General features: G+C 52.1%; 1 protein-coding gene across 4 annotated transcripts in view; it reads left to right on the top strand.

Annotated features, from left to right (window-relative positions):
* The window catches only part of MVK (mevalonate kinase), a 14071-nt gene extending 692 nt beyond the window's left edge, over positions 1–13379 (top strand). Inside the window, exons 1-9 of one of the 4 annotated variants that reach the window (XM_035891579.1) lie at positions 910–1412; positions 2144–2299; positions 3326–3340; positions 5119–5222; positions 6255–6300; positions 7094–7232; positions 7645–7761; positions 10902–11055; positions 11400–13379. In XM_035891579.1, coding sequence (XP_035747472.1) covers positions 1402–1412; positions 2144–2299; positions 3326–3340; positions 5119–5222; positions 6255–6300; positions 7094–7232; positions 7645–7761; positions 10902–11055; positions 11400–11551 — 894 coding nt within the window. In that variant the 5' untranslated portion in view covers positions 910–1401 and the 3' untranslated portion in view covers positions 11552–13379. Of the gene's footprint in view, positions 1–221; positions 536–909; positions 1413–2143; positions 2300–3325; positions 5223–6254; positions 6301–7093; positions 7233–7644; positions 7762–10901; positions 11056–11399 lie in introns of those variants that run through there. The other 3 variants (XM_035891583.1, XM_035891566.1, XM_035891573.1) reach the window with 3 other exon arrangements.
* Positions 13380–14866: the final 1487 nt, after the last annotated feature.

The raw sequence follows: 14866 nt of genomic DNA, 5'->3' as shown, positions 1-14866 counted from the left end.
TAGTGGTGGGATGGCAGGGTTAGGTTAAAGGTTGGACTCGATGATCTCAAAGGTCTCTTCCAACCAAAGTGATTCTATGATTCTATTGCTGATGGGGGAGGGGGGCCCAAAAAGGAGTCCCTCTGAAGCTGGTCTGAGTTGGGGGTGCTTGGGGAAGGCAGGGATACGGGGCCTGTTTTCCTGCCTCTGCCCCATGCCAACCCTCACTGGAATTTCTGCAGCCCCTGACAGGTGGTGGTGCTATTTCCCTCTGGAGTACCTGGCATTAACTCCCGTGACCCTCAGGAGCGTCGTCTGCTTAGCAGAAAGCAGATCAAAGTCTGAGTGAGGGTGTGGGTAACCTCTCTCAGCACTGACCAAAAGTTCTCTTACACTGATGCCTGCTCCTGGCCATTTGGAGCCCAGACTCGTGTGAAGCGCTTCAGAATATCCACGTTCTGTAATAAAGAATTTGCGACTTGCCAAATTCTACACAGTGATGGATGGGTGCACTGGAAAGTGAAGGCAAGGGGACAGTTGCTGTAACACAATGCAGGTGTGGAAACGCTGGGTTTTCAGAGTGGCTGGTGGACGTTTTGCTTTTATTTTCTCGTGAATACCCTGTTAGAAAGTTTGTAGGTGGAATCCGAAATTGGCTCAGTCTGCTTCTGCCTACTATAACAGGAAATGTTGTTCTTGTAAACACTGCTTTTAAGTTTAACAGTTCCCTGGTTTCTAAGTGTTTAAATTCTCCCTTGCTTGCTTCCATAGCTGACTTTGATGAATCTAAGTCCCCCAGCATAGAACAGCTGGATACGCTGAAAGAGTTTGCTGGAATCGCTGCTGGAGCCTCAGCTCCCGAGAGCCTTGCTACTCTTGCCTTTCTGTATATGTGCCTGGCTGTTTCGGCTAAGTATGGGTAAGGCTATCTTCCTGCCCTAAAATAAACATGCTGTCTTGAGTGTTGTTCACCACTAATCGCTTCTCCAGGGTCACAGGAGGAAACCAAATCTCTGAGGCAAAATAAGAAAGTATGAGGAATCTTACTTTGTTTAGGTTCTGAGCACCTCAGGAGACACTCTTCAGAGCTGAGCTGTTTGGTGGGTGGGGTGCCCAAAGCCAGTGGGCTGGGAATCCTCTGCTTTCATTTAGGCATCTGGCTTTGTGGTGCGTAAGTCAGAGCAGTTCATCGCACCCTTCCTGCACAGCCAAGAATAGCAGAGACAGACATCCCTCCCTCCAGCAGGCAGCTCCTCTCATTCTGGCTTAAGGTTAGAACAACTGCTGCAGAAATGAGCTGTGAATTCGTTGCCTGCGCTAAGTCTGATCCCTCTTGTGGGCTGAATCTCCCTAAAAATATGAGAACTTGGGTTAACTGCAGCTCAGGGCTATTCCAGTTTCTGAACTTGACCAACACCGTTGATGATATCAGGGTAAGTTACTGAACAGGCTCTCAGGGCAATGTCTGCTGCAGCGCTGCCTGCTATTTTAAACCAAGTCAGAACCTGACTTCACTATTCATAGCAAAGGAATCAAAGGTTAAAGAATTACGATGTGTAGCTGCATCGTGTTGTGCTGTGCAGTCTCTGCACTGGGGCTGTCATCAGCCTGCTCTGAAACCGTCAATTCATAGTTCATGTCACTCACCAGCCAGTGGAAAGCTCCCAGGTTTAATGTTAGGGTCTGTAACATAACCCGGATGCATTCAATGGAGAAAAGGGGCATCTGGGCACGGATATGTGCATTTCACCTTCCCCATCAGCTTGTTGCTCCAGTGGGATGCAACTATGCGGTTATGGATGTGGGATGTTTAGGCTTTATTTAAAAATAGGTTTAAAATCATGTTTACAACAATCTGTGAAGGGTCTCTTTATGGTGCAACTCAAGTATTTAGTTACTAAGTGCCCCTGCTAGCAGCTTGACAAGCTGTGCTAATCATAGATCCAATTCAGCAAGGCTTTGTTCTAGTACAATGGCTTAGCAAGGCTACTCAGCTGTGCTAACTGAGCACTCGTGAAGCCCATGCCTGTCGGATACGTATGCATATGCTGATGTTGCCAGTTTTCAGCCAGCTTTTCCTGTGATCAGTCCTAATTGGCATCTTTTGCCTTTGAATGGTGGAATTTAAGGTCGTTGTGTTACATCCTGTGTGTGTTTGTTTCAGAGATGTTCCGAGTGTGGACGTACTGGTGTGGTCTGAGCTGCCCACGGGAGCTGGGCTGGGTTCAAGTGCTGCCTATACTGTTTGCTTGGCGGCAGCCCTGCTGACAGCGTGCGGAGCCATCTCGTGCCCTCTGAAGGAGGGAGAGTCCACAGCCAGGTAATGCATCGGGGAAGCTTCCCTGCTTTGGATGTGCGGCCCCAGGGCAGCTCTGTTCTCTCTCCCTCTCTTACCTGCACGAGTTCTGGCACTGGCACCTCTCTTGGTCTCTCAGGCCAGCTCCTAGGCTATGGCTGTGGCTGCAGCAGCAGCACCCTGAGCCCAACTCCTCTCCTGTTGCTGTTCCCAGCAGCAGACGTGCCCTGTCCCAGGGCTCTGTCCTGTGAATCACATGTTTACGACTTGCTTCTCATGATAAAAGCAACTGGTTCCAGAGACTCAGTAAAACTTGCACCATTTCCCTTGTCTAGTGTAAGATACTCATACAAAAAAAAAAAAAAGCTTTATTTTGCCAAGCAAATAAAACACACACTTTAATGTGGTGAATTTTTTAACCTCTATTTCCTCTCTGTCCTTGAGCGTCTTCCAGCTTTTGCTTTGAGTCCTCAAGGAGTTGAGGATCCTTTTTGGTTTTCCTGCATTTTCACATGATGATTTTTTTTTTTTTTCTGCCTGTGGTACATTTCCTTCTGATCCCCTGCCCGAATTTCCCCTTTATCAGTGGCTGGTGAAAGAGAGGGGTGTTTTTCCTTCTGCCCTTGGGTTGCTTTCCCTTGGAGTTCAGTCTTGAAAAACTGGTCTGCTCTGCTGTGTGCCGGAGGAGGCTCTGTGTAAAGATGCATATCGCAGCTGGAGCATCAGAACCCTCTATTGTTCCTTCGGTGCCAGGTGCAAACCTTTTATGGTTGGCTTCTGTGGATTTTGTGTGGGACTGAAAGCGAGACAGAAGAGGGGGTGACTGTGTTCTGCTTCAAAAACAGAGTTTGTAGCCTGACCCAGAAACGTGTTCCTAGAGCGGAGCGGTTTGTACGCCCTGCTCAGGCAAATCTCCCAAATAGTCACACGGCATGAGAAATGAAAGGCCAGTTCCAAGCCAGGCAGCGAGCAGCGAGGATGTCTTCATTCCCTGCTTGCACGTCTTAGCTTCAGCTTGAATACAGCATGATTTATTTTTTTTTCTTCCAGCTGGCATGCAGAGGGGTAAGTGAGAGATGGGGGTGTCAGACTTCAGAAGGTTTTTGCTTAACGTCGCAAGAAAAGAACAGCGTGATATGATGACTCCTGTGTAGAGAAGAATCACAGCCTCTCAAAGAGGATTAAAAACAAGTGGTTTACAGCAAACTGCGCTTCTATTTTGAGTAGCGGTGGTGTGAGCTGTTTTCCTGAATGCTTCACAGATTAAATATTGGCAAGTGAAATGAAAGGTGTGTGGAGATGGATAAAGACATTCAGCTGAGGCGCAGGGAAGCGGGGCGTTAAAGGAAGCAGCTTCCAGATAGCAGGTGGCGCTCAGAATTTCTGCCTTGCCTTAGCAGCGGCCAGTGACCTTTCTCGTTATTTCATGTAAGGCTGTGTGATGCTTTTCTGGGCCCCATAGTCTAAAAACCTGTTGAATGCACGTTCTCACTGCACCAAACACCTGCTCTGATCTCTGCAGAACATCACTGATGCTGGGATATCTGATCCCGCTGTGCATTAGGCCGTTTGAACGGTGGCTTGGGATGTGTGCTGTGCATCTGGACTGCAGAGTGGGCAGCGCTGTGCTCCAGGGGAGGGTCAGAGATGCGTATGGGTGTGCCTGTGTGAGTCCTACAGCAGGGCTAGCTGGCTCCCCGTGGGTGCTCAGCTTCCCTTGGGTTGCCAGGGTTTGAGATAATCCCTCAGCATGGAGCGAGTGAGTGGGTTTGAAATAGGCCGGTGAGTTCTGAAGGTGGTTGTGTGGGTGCGTGCCTTGCAGAAGCAGGCCCAGAGCAGGGGGGTTTTGAGAGGTGCTGGGGGAGAAATCACTGTAGTGGAATTGCAGTGAGGTTGCAGCCAGCAATTGCTTTATAACTGGCAGCTCTGTGTTTGCTTTTTGTATTGCTACAGCCCGTTAATTAGTATGTTCAGTCAGGGGCCTTGATCCTTGCTGAGCCTGACCCAGCACCAAACTCTTTGTGCCAGTATTTAAACTCTCAAAGCACTTACCAATTTATGTGACTGCTTTTAAGACAACAGAAAGACCTGGTTTTGTGTTTTTTAGCATAACACCTCCTGGATCTGCATTTGGTTCCCTTCTGTGCTCTAAGTGCCAGCACCCGGTGCAGCTCAAAGTGTTAGGAGTTAATCCCTAAAAATCAAAGTCTTTGCTGGAGAATAGTAAATCAGTTCTAACTACACCTTTTGACCCAATTTGTGAGTCTTCTGCAGCTGAGCAGCTGGCAATTAGAGGCTGAAGTTGCATGTGTGAAATGCAACTTTTACTATTCTCTTCTCACGTCGTGCCTTCTGTGTCTATAAATACACCGTCCTGCCTGTTGGTGAGCAGGATCTCGGGCCAAGACGTGTGGCAACACGCAGTGTCGAGGAGGTGGGGGTAGGTCTGGACTTGCATTCAGTTAAATTTGATCTTCACTAGGCCAGGACTGGGATCTGCTCCCTCCCTCGCCCCACTGGCCTGCGGCGGGAGCGGTTGTGCCCTTCGTGCTGTCTCGGTGGAGCAGCACCAGTTCCCCTCCCGGGATGGGAGGTGTTCTATGTTGCTGCCATGCAGAAAAGCGCCGAGCACCAGTTAGGTGCTGCAAGCAGCGATGCCTGCTCTCTGCTGAAAGAATACGGTGCAGAGAGGGAATCTGCGGTGCTGGGGGCTTCCCACAGCAGCTGGGTGCCTTGTGTGGTTCCCGCTGCTTTTGTACCTCCTGCAGCCTCTGGTGCTTCTGTCTGTCACCCTGCATGTGCTGGTTTTGGTTGTGTGTTGGAGTCATTTTCTTGCCTTTCAGGTGGACAGAAGAAGAGCTGACTTTGATTAACAGCTGGGCCTTCCAGGGGGAGCGAGTGATCCATGGCAATCCCTCGGGTGTGGATAATGCTGTTGGTACCTGGGGTACGTGTGTGTTTGCTGCTCCCTGGCACTGAATGTGGGTGCTGAGGAGGGGCTGATGGCGTGGTAGAGCAGCAGACACGTCTCCATTCTCCCCTGCAGAGCGTGCATCAGCTGTGGGAAGGTGGTGAGGAGATGCCACAAGTTGCATTTCTCCAACCTGCGGAGACACTGGATCAGCAGGTTGCCTCGCTGCACTGAGGTGCAACAAAGGGGCCAGAAACTCCCAAATTCAGGTCCCTGTTTTGACCCCAGTAGGGGGAATCCTTCCCTGTCTTGCTTTGCCCCATCTGTAAGCTGGGACTGGAGCCAGCTGGGCTGTTGGGGACCAGCTGCAGTAACACCAGAGATCTGTGTCCCCCAGGCGAGTGCTGTGGGGCAGAGACCCTGCTGCAAATAACTGAAATTTAAACATCCTGGCGTGAACAAAGAAACCTAATCCTGTCCCACGGATAATGCAGTAGAAAATGCAGTTGGACAGCTGTCATTTAGTTTCAATTAGCAGAGACTTCCAAGTGTTTTGGAAGTGTCCTTGGAGACTTTTAATAATCTTTCTAATGAGACCTAATCGCAATGCCTCTGTTAAAGTAGGAGCCGAGTGAGACATTCCTTCTGGACAATGAAATTCTGTGCTGAAGGACGGCTGCTGACATGAGTGCACACGTTCAGTCCAGTTTGAAACCTGCGTGCTTGGCTCTGCCCCAGGGAATCGCTGCTTGATTCCTCTTTTCAGTAAAGATTTAATGCTGGCCAAACTCTTTGCCTTTTAAAAAATATTTAATGTGATCCTGCAGTAGAGGAGAGCAAAGGGAAAGGCAGTGGGTTAATTACGTCCGGCCAGACCCTCTCATTAAGTCAGCAGGGTTAGGCAGATTCATGCTGTCTGAGAACATGGTTCATTTAGCTGGTGTTTCTTGCAATTACTGTCATATGCTCTGGGTGAGGTTCTAAAGATGAAAGACCTTCTGTCTCTTACGACACTGTGTTATCTCTCAGCTCGCTGTGTACTGAGACAATGCATGTATTTTACTTTAGGTGGAGCCCTGAGATACCAATCAGGAAAAATCACACCATTAAAGAGGTAATATTCGAGTTTAAAAATAACACTTACGTACGGTGGGTGGAATATGTCAAAGAGGCATTGGGTGGATCTCGTAGGGTATGAGATTGATGGGAGCTCGCTAACAGCGTGGCGGAAGGGCTTTGTAGCCAGATTTTGCTGTGGGTATGGGTAGCCTGAGTGTTGTCTTGGCTTGGGGTGGATGGGAACAATGAAATGTTTGGTCATTATCTGACATTAGATGAACACAGCACAAAGGATCAATATTAATTTCATGGCATTATGGGCAGCAGGAACGGATCTGCTCCTGGCAGCAAATGACGTTGCGGGGAGGGGGAACTTTTTGCTTACCTGGTGGTAGGACTGTGTGAAAACCAAGCTGCGGAGACAAATCCAGGTCCTGCGTGTTCCCTCTGCCTCCTGCCAATGAAGTATAATCTGACTCCATTAAAATCTTTCACAGTGCATGAAATTGCTCTATTAGCAGTTAATGGCTACTGCTGGCTAGTCTCGCAGATAGTATTTCAAAGGAAAAATTTTGCTTGAAAAACATGGATTTCAGTAAATACGTTACAGTCCTATTTATAGCACTAGTACCGTTGTTCCTTGTATCTAAGAGGAACAAGCCTGAACCCAGCCAACACTTAAGCACCTGCTTAATTTTTTTTTTTTTTAAACTAATGGGACTCCTTATCCTGGGTGTCTTGCTCAAATAGGCCTTCTGAGGCTGAAGGAACTGTAGCTGGCTGGGCCTTGGGAGCTGCTGGGGGACTGTGAAGGAGAGAGGCAAGGAGGTGTCTCTTGTTGCTTCCAGGGTGCCGACGCTGAGGATTTTGCTGACCAACACGCAAGTCCCTCGAAGCACCAAGGTCCTGGTGGCTGGTGTCAAAGAGAAGATCCTGAAGGTGCAGCACCTCCGTGGTCGTGGGGATGGAAATGCATGCTGGGGTAGGGTGGGCAGCTAACCCTCCTGGGCTCAGATCTCCTCATGTGGGGCTGCAGATCTCATGAGGATCTCTTGGGAGATCCCTCCTGTGGTCCCTGCATTCCTACCTGCTGCTAGCTACCACCCAGCTGCCCTGGGAATGGGGGTTCAGCTCGCCTCCTGCCTCTCTCCAGCACTAACGGGCCTTGCCACAAAAATCACCAGTTCCTCCCTCTGGCCTGTTTCCCTCTTTGCCTCCAGTTTCTGCAGGTGGGAGCAACTTAGGGTTGCCCTGCTCTGCAGGGGGGGTTCTGTGAATGAGTAGCCCCAAGTGGGGTGAGGAATTGTCCATCTCTGAGAGACTGGGGCTGGTTTTATCACTGTGGTATTAGAAGACTAGAGAGCAGTCTTCTCACATCTTGCCTCCCCCCCCTTCTCAGTTCCCTGCTATAATGAACCCGGTGCTGGACTCCATCGATGCAATTTCTCAGGAGTGCCAAAGTGTTCTGGAAGCGATGCCTGCAAATCCATCACCAGAGTATTACCCTGTGCTGGAGGTAAGGGGCTTGTTCGCCAGTATTTTTAGACACTGTTACTGTTGAACATCAAAATGTCATTTAAAGAACATTAGGTCTGAGAAAAAATTTGATAGCAGGAAATGTTCAGTTCCGAGTGAAACCATGGTCTGTGTGTGCTGCTTTTAATGCCATTCCTGGAGCCAAGAGACAGAAAATGCTGCTGGTGTCTCTCCACAGCGGTGCACAGGCAGGGAGGGAGTGGGCCTGGTGCTTTTTGGACCTGTAGCTCTGGAGGTTTTTTTTTTTCCCTTTGATAAGAAATGTAGAGTGAGTTCAGGCTGAGACGCTGCCTCCCTGCGCCGCGGGCCAGCCACGCTCGTTCTGGCAGTCGCTGCCTGTGAAGCAACTGCTTTGTCATTGCCAAGGCTGGAGTGAAGAGCCGAGAGCCCAGCAGCCACTGGTTTGTGATGGACTGGTTACGAGCCAGCTCCCATTGCTCTGCGCTCATCCTGGCTCCAGACAATAACAAACAGAGTTGTGCCCAGAGCTGACCTGACATTGATGCATGAGGTGCATGCAAAGATCTGTGTTTGTCTTGGCTTTGTTCAAAGTAGGAGAGGCTGCTGCGGTGGGGGAAAACACGCTTCTGAGTGGAAGGTTTTTGCAGTGCCGAGAGCCCTGTAACACAGATTCATACAACCGTGGGGTAAGGATGTGTGGCAGTGTCCCAGCTGAGGCAAACCTGGCCTGGTCCTGGGTGCCAAGTGACTTGGACCATCAAGAACCATTTGGTACCAGCGGCGCAGTTCCTTGTTGGCATCTGGATCCCTCCCCTTGGCTCTCCCGTGAGGACCTCTGCTCGTCCTTGCTTTTGCTGGCAGGTTGTCCCCTCCACAGCTGTGAGTGTGCTCTGGAGGTGCAGGAGGGGCCCCTGGGGTGGGACAGAGCTGCTGTCCCAGCTCAACCTGCGGCAGCAACATAGGGCTGCTCTGTTAGCAGATGGTTGGTACAGCCTTCTCTTTGCTTCAGGCTGTGTTACACCTTGCTGTATGTGGGTGAGCTCCTGCTGGGACTGCAGCAAGCACGGGAGGGTCTCCCATGGGATTCCTAGCAAAGTCCTTCTGCTCCCTTCACACCAAGAAGGTGGTGGGTTTCTGTACCCATCAGAGTGGGCTGACCCGAACAAGGGCTGAGCTGGCATCAGCTGGGGGACATCTGGAGTCTGAAGTTGCACTGCAAACACAACTCTTCTCCACCTTAATGCGTTATTGCTCAGGCTGTCAGAAGTATTGGGAGACAGGGAGGAGGAGGGCTGATTTGAAGTGTGCTTTGAGATCCTCACATGAAAGATGCCAAAGCAGCCTCATATATAGCGCCTGGGAAGCAGCACCGCAGTGAGCAGGTTTCTGTCTTGAATCTGTTTTGTCTTGGGCTTGAATTGCCCGCAGAGGCGCAGTTGATTATATGCAGCATATATATATATATTGGGCTGTTTCTGAAATGTGCAGTTCTGGACAGCATTGTATTTGAACCATCGAACTAGTCTACTGTGTCATAAGCTGTCATCCGATTCCTGGCAGATTTTGGATCAGGAGATGACAGGTGTCTGGGATCATCATAGGCAGTGCTGTGCCCTCACTCAGGCATATAAAGAGGCCTCTAGATGGACGTCTGTCCAACCCAGCACAGGACTGGTGATGTATGCGCTCTGCATGCGACTGGCTAATTCATCGCCTCACATTTGTTTAAATGCAGTACAGAAATGCTCTGGAGGGGGGGAGAGGGATTATTTCTGCATCGTCCCCTCCCGTGTGGTGTTGGCAGGAGACCCATGTGGAGCTGAGGGTGATGTGACTGATGCCTGCCACGCTGCGGCGTGGCTCCCGCTGCTCCCCGTGCACAGCATTGCTCCCAGCCCACCATGAGCCACAGGCAGGGAAGCACTTGGTGGCACTGGCTGGAGGGGGACGCTGGTCCAGTCTGAGCTGGCTCCCTGCTTGTGACACCCTCCGGGACAGCGAGGGGAACAGCCATCACGTACCGGGGAGATGATCGAGTCGTGGTGTCAGACCAGCACTGTTGAGAACGAGCTTCTTCCACTGATGGTGCTGATGAGCTGGGAGGGCACTGCCGTGCTTGGGGGCCTGGTGTCAGTTCCTGGCCCTGCTTCAGGCTTGCTCTGAGCGCAGGGAAAGCCCTTCCCTCTGTTCCTGAAGTCCTCACTTCTAGTGCTGGGAGGAGAGAAGCTGTAACTCCCACCTCTGCATGGTGTTGTCCATCCCTCGGGCCATTTGGACTTTGCTGCCATGGCAGCTTTCTCCAGGCACAGCAGGGTTTGTGGCTGGCTGGGACTGCATGGCAGAGATGCACTTGCAGCTCACCAGAGCTGGGCAGCTCCGCTTGGAGTGCGGCCTTGCTTGGAGAGCGGCTTGCGCTGCTCTCCCCCAAAGGGGGGACCCTCTCGACCCCACTTGAGCTGGGTGCCAGATTCCCAGCGTGGTGCTGGTGAGAGGACCCTTGGCTCATAGCCCAGGCCCTGCCCGCGAGGAGGGAGAAGTGCTGCACAAAGCAAACAAGGGGAGGTGACTCCACGTCGCCTCTCCAGCAACGCCGTTTTGGACTTGGCTGTGTCAGAAGTCCCCTGGATTTAGTTATGCTGAATGGATTGCAGAGCCGGGCAGGGTGACAGCCAGGAATGAGAGATGCTGGCTTAGTGCCCTTCCCACGGCCAGCGAGGGGGCTTGCGCAGTCTCCTGCTTCAACACTCGTGTGACAGGGGAGAGGCGAAGCAGTCGGGAGGCATGGGGGAGCTCTGATTTAGCGCCCGAAATAAATGCCTGCTGGCAGCTTGAGGCAGTTGGGATTTTTCACTGTCCTCCCTGAGCAAGGAGGTCCAGAAGCTGTCGTAGCACTGTCGCTGTGGTGGGCAGCAGCACAAATCCTGAGGGGGGCAGGGACAGATGAGCAGCCCAGGGCTCAGACCCTGGCCTTGACCTTGCTGCCCAGTGCTGCTGGGCCCCGAGCTGTGCTGGTGTCCGAACTCCCTGCAGAAATGAGGTGGCCATGGGGGGCTGGGAAGGCAGAGCAGCTCCCCTGCACCTCGCTGGGGAAGGAGCCACGGTTGTGAAGAGCCTCTGTCGCCACGGGTGCTCATCTCATGTGTGTGTGGTTGCTTTTAGGAACTCTTTGATATAAACCAACACCACTTAAACGTCATTGGAGTTGGCCATCCCTCCCTGGACAGGCTGTGCCGGGTGACGGCGTCCCACGGCCTGCACAGCAAGCTGACCGGGGCTGGCGGGGGCGGCTGTGGCATCACCCTGCTGAGACCAGGTCAGTAACCCTCTGCTCGCCCTGGGCATCCTTCCCCCGTTCCATGCGGCCCTGCCAGTGGGGTCAGGTTTGGAAGCAGAGGGATACGATGCTGACCCTCGTATGGCCGTGGTGCCATGTGAAGCTGTGTCACAAACGTGGGACGGCATCTAGCAGAGCTGCCTGGCAGGGTGGTTTGCAGTGTTTCATATGGGGGCGATTTGGCGCGTTCACTGATGTGTGTCAGATCTTCAGGGTGCTGGCCCCGTTCCAGGGGGCATGTGTTTAAACGTGTGATGGCCCGTTTCAGTCTCCCTGTAGTGGCCTCGCTGACTAACTGGCTGCTCTTGCCTTCCTCTTGGCAGACACCTCCCTGCTGGCCGTGGAAGCAGCCAAGCGAGACTTATGTGCCTGTGGATTTGAATGCTGGGAGACCAATATCGGGGCCCCCGGAGTGACCCTGCACCACTCCTCGTCTTTAAACAGCAAAGTGCTGCGCGCGCTCTCCGAGGGTTAAGCTTCTGCCTCTGGCAAGACTGAGCTCTTGGTGCCACATCCTCGGAGCGATAGCTGTGCGTGCCCTGATGCCTGGAAAATTCTCTCCCGCTCTCCTTTGTGGCTGTGGGCCTCTAGACATGGGTGCGGAGCCAATTTCGGGCCTGGTGTCACTGGGAGTAGGGGCTACGATGAGGATCTGGGAGCAACTGCTTGCACTTGGGCTAGGGTGTGAGTTTGACTCAGGCTCTCAAAATCCTGGTTTGAATTTACTTCTCAACTGCTGTGCTAATCCCAAGGGGCAGGAGGAGAGGGTCTTGGCTGGATTCCAGTGCGGATAATGACACTTTGCTTGGTTCTGCTGCTTCAGATGCATGTGGTATATCTTCCCTTCTCCCCTGGCGTCTGGCGAGGGCAGGCAGCGAGGCTGGCAAGGTGGATGTGCGGAGCGCTTTGACATTTTGGGGTGAAAAGCATCTTGGCAGCTATGGGCTTTGATGCTCAGGCCTCCATTTCTCCTGGACTGCAATTCACAGTGGAGAGGAAACCTTTAAATACAGCTCTTAGCTGCTACTAATTAAGAGCTGGATAATTAAAATGAAAGAAACAGCACATTTTTAATGGTATTATCTTTTTTTTCTCTTTCCCATCCTCTCTGCTTGGGCTGATAAGCAGGGTCTCGTAGCCAGGCTCTGGTTTCTCTTGACATGCAGGAGATCAGGTTCAAATAGGTCCTTGTCACCGCAAGGAGGGCGGCAGAAGGCAAAGGCAGTCGTAACACTGCTACGTGCAATGGCAGCTCTGGGATCTCTCACACTTCGGTCTTAAAAACGAGCATGTCCTTTGCCCCTGCCTGTTGTTGGCCGTGCGAAACCTGCCTCTGCCTGGGCAGGGTGGAGGGGATCAGCGACAGAGCAAACACAGATTCGGTTTTGTTCGTAGTAATTGGGTTTAAGTAGAGGGGGGGAAAAAAAGGAAACCACAAAAAACCGATACCCACCTCCTCAAAAGCTGACCATAACTTGCAATTGGCAAACTATAAAACCTAAATGCATTTAAAGTTATTGCACAAAGGTAAATGCAGTTCTTGCTTTTGAAACTTTAATGAGTTGTACCACAGGACTAGAGGGAATTGGTGGGTAAGTGTCTGAAGCCAGAGGATCTTGGAGTAATAAGCTGATGCAGTGGCTGTGGTCTCTTCTATACCTGCCAACGAGATTTTTACCATTATTCTGTTTGTCTGGGGGGTTTTTAAGCGTAGCTCTGTTCAAGAATTGCTTTGGTCAAAGCTGAGTAATAAATTGGTAGTGGTGGGGGAGCTTGCCTTCCTCTTCCAGTGCAGAACAACAAAAAAAAAAAATCAAGTGCAAGAAGTTGAGATGCACCAGCTCTAAAATCCAGGCGTCGTGATGACCAGCTTTAGTTCACTGATTGCCTGTAAAACTGTCTCGGGTTTTAATAAATTGGTGGGGTTTTATGTGCAAAGTGTTCTTTGATAATTACGCTGGATACAAAAGGGAAAGCGTACCTTACACTGCTTCAATAAAAACAGGTTTCAGATGCTGGGTTTCTACATGTCTAATTACAATTCCAATTTGCATCCAAGAGCGGCTTTACACTAATCACAAGTCAGAAAGCCTGATAAATAATTTACCATTTTCTAATACAGTGTAATCAATGTGAGTATCTGGGAGCATGTTGACTCTATAACCACTTAAATGTGTCTGTAGTTCCTCCTGCTTAGCACAAAGAGATGCCAAATCCAGCGCACAGAAACTTCGCTTCAAAACAACGTGTCTGGGGCTGATCCTCATTAGCTGCCTCCCTCGGAAGACGGCCTGGCAGCCACGGCACGAGTGCTGGAGGAGTACGGAGGCAAAGAACACAGTAAAAATTTTGATTTGCTGGTTTAAATCCTAATTAAAACTGGTGATTTAAACGGACCAACTCCTGGTACCGTCCTGCTGAGCTGCCCCTGCCCTTCGCTGGACGGTGGAGCACGGCGGGTGTGCTGTCTCCGCTTCGGTTTTCATCTCCTGGCCGTGGCAGGGCAGCAGCGGGAGGCCGGGGCTCTCCCCAGAACAGGCGCTGCAGGATCCTGCAACCCGGGACGCTTTTGCCTGCAAACTTCCAGCCTTCTCTTGCCGGCCTCCGCTTTGTTTGCGGGCATGATGGAGGCGCAGAAGTGACATCCACAAGGATGGTGGCCAAGCCTGGCGGCTGAGCTGTGAGTGACCTGAATCGTCGTGGTGGGGCGCGGTGTCGCGCCACGCTGGGCGGGTGCACGCTCCCCTTCCTGGGAAGGCTCCGGCCACCCCTGGAGGTTTCCTCCAGCCTCTCCTCCATCCTGCTCTACTCCCCGCCGGAGTGGAGGTGGGCGATGTTCCCAGGCTGGGTGAGGGTTTGTGGTGGCGCGTGGGCAGAGGTGGCCCTGGGCTGGGTCTGTGACACTTGGCTGCGGGCAGGGCCCAGGGCAGGGGTGGCAGGAGTGCGGCTGGGCAGGATGCTGCCCCTCCTAATGCCCGGGCTTTGCCGGAGCCCGGCTCTGCCTTCCCTGTGCCGCGGGGACCAGAACTGCCCGCGTCAGCAGCTGGAGCCTGTCCCGGTTTGTTAGAAGTAAGCACGGATTTCGCATCCATCTGCGAGCACAGGAGCGCCCGCTCCCTCCTTTCTGTGTTCTCCCTCCCTGGCTCCATCGGAGCCTTCGCAGGGGCCTCGCTACAACCGCCGTGATAACCAGGGGGCCTTTGGCACGTACCTGACCTCTTCCATGGGAATCACCTCTTTGGTTGTACCAACTCACAACCACCTCCCGCAATTCCTTGGGCTTCGCTCGCCTGCTTTGCAGTGGGGGTGTGGGGATGCGGGGGACCCCGGCCCCGTGCCTCAGGCAGCCCTGGGCCGCAGGAGCGGCCGCTCCCCCAGGACTCTGGTGCCCTGCGGGGGCATGGTAGGTGCAGAAGGAGGCACAGCCCTGTCTGTCTCTGCAGTTTGCTGCTTTGGGAGCACAACCGAAGCACAAATGAAGCCCAGCAAGCGTGTTCTCCCCACGGACTCATCCCCTTCTCTCCCCCGGCCACACCACAACCACGCGAGTGCTTTCCCGTCTGCGCTGCCCCGTCTGCTCTCTCCGGTCTCGTTTTACGGATGTGCAGTGGAGCAGCGATTGCTGCTGAAGGATTAGCCTGGTAATTTGGCTAATTTTTCTTGAGCTTCATTTTTCACATTATGAGCTTTGCAGAAAGACTAACGAGCCTGGGTTTGCCTCTAATAGCCAGCATGGGAGCGGGGAGGGGAAACTGCACTCCATCCTTTTGCAATAAAAAAATTAAATAAT

Source organism: Egretta garzetta, unplaced genomic scaffold, assembly GCF_000687185.1.
Source record: "Egretta garzetta isolate BGI_Z169 unplaced genomic scaffold, ASM68718v1 scaffold330, whole genome shotgun sequence".
In the NCBI taxonomy this organism is placed as follows: Eukaryota; Metazoa; Chordata; class Aves; order Pelecaniformes; family Ardeidae; genus Egretta; species Egretta garzetta.
The sequence above is the reverse complement of the archived record's forward strand: the minus strand, read 5'-3'. Positions and strand labels throughout refer to the sequence as shown.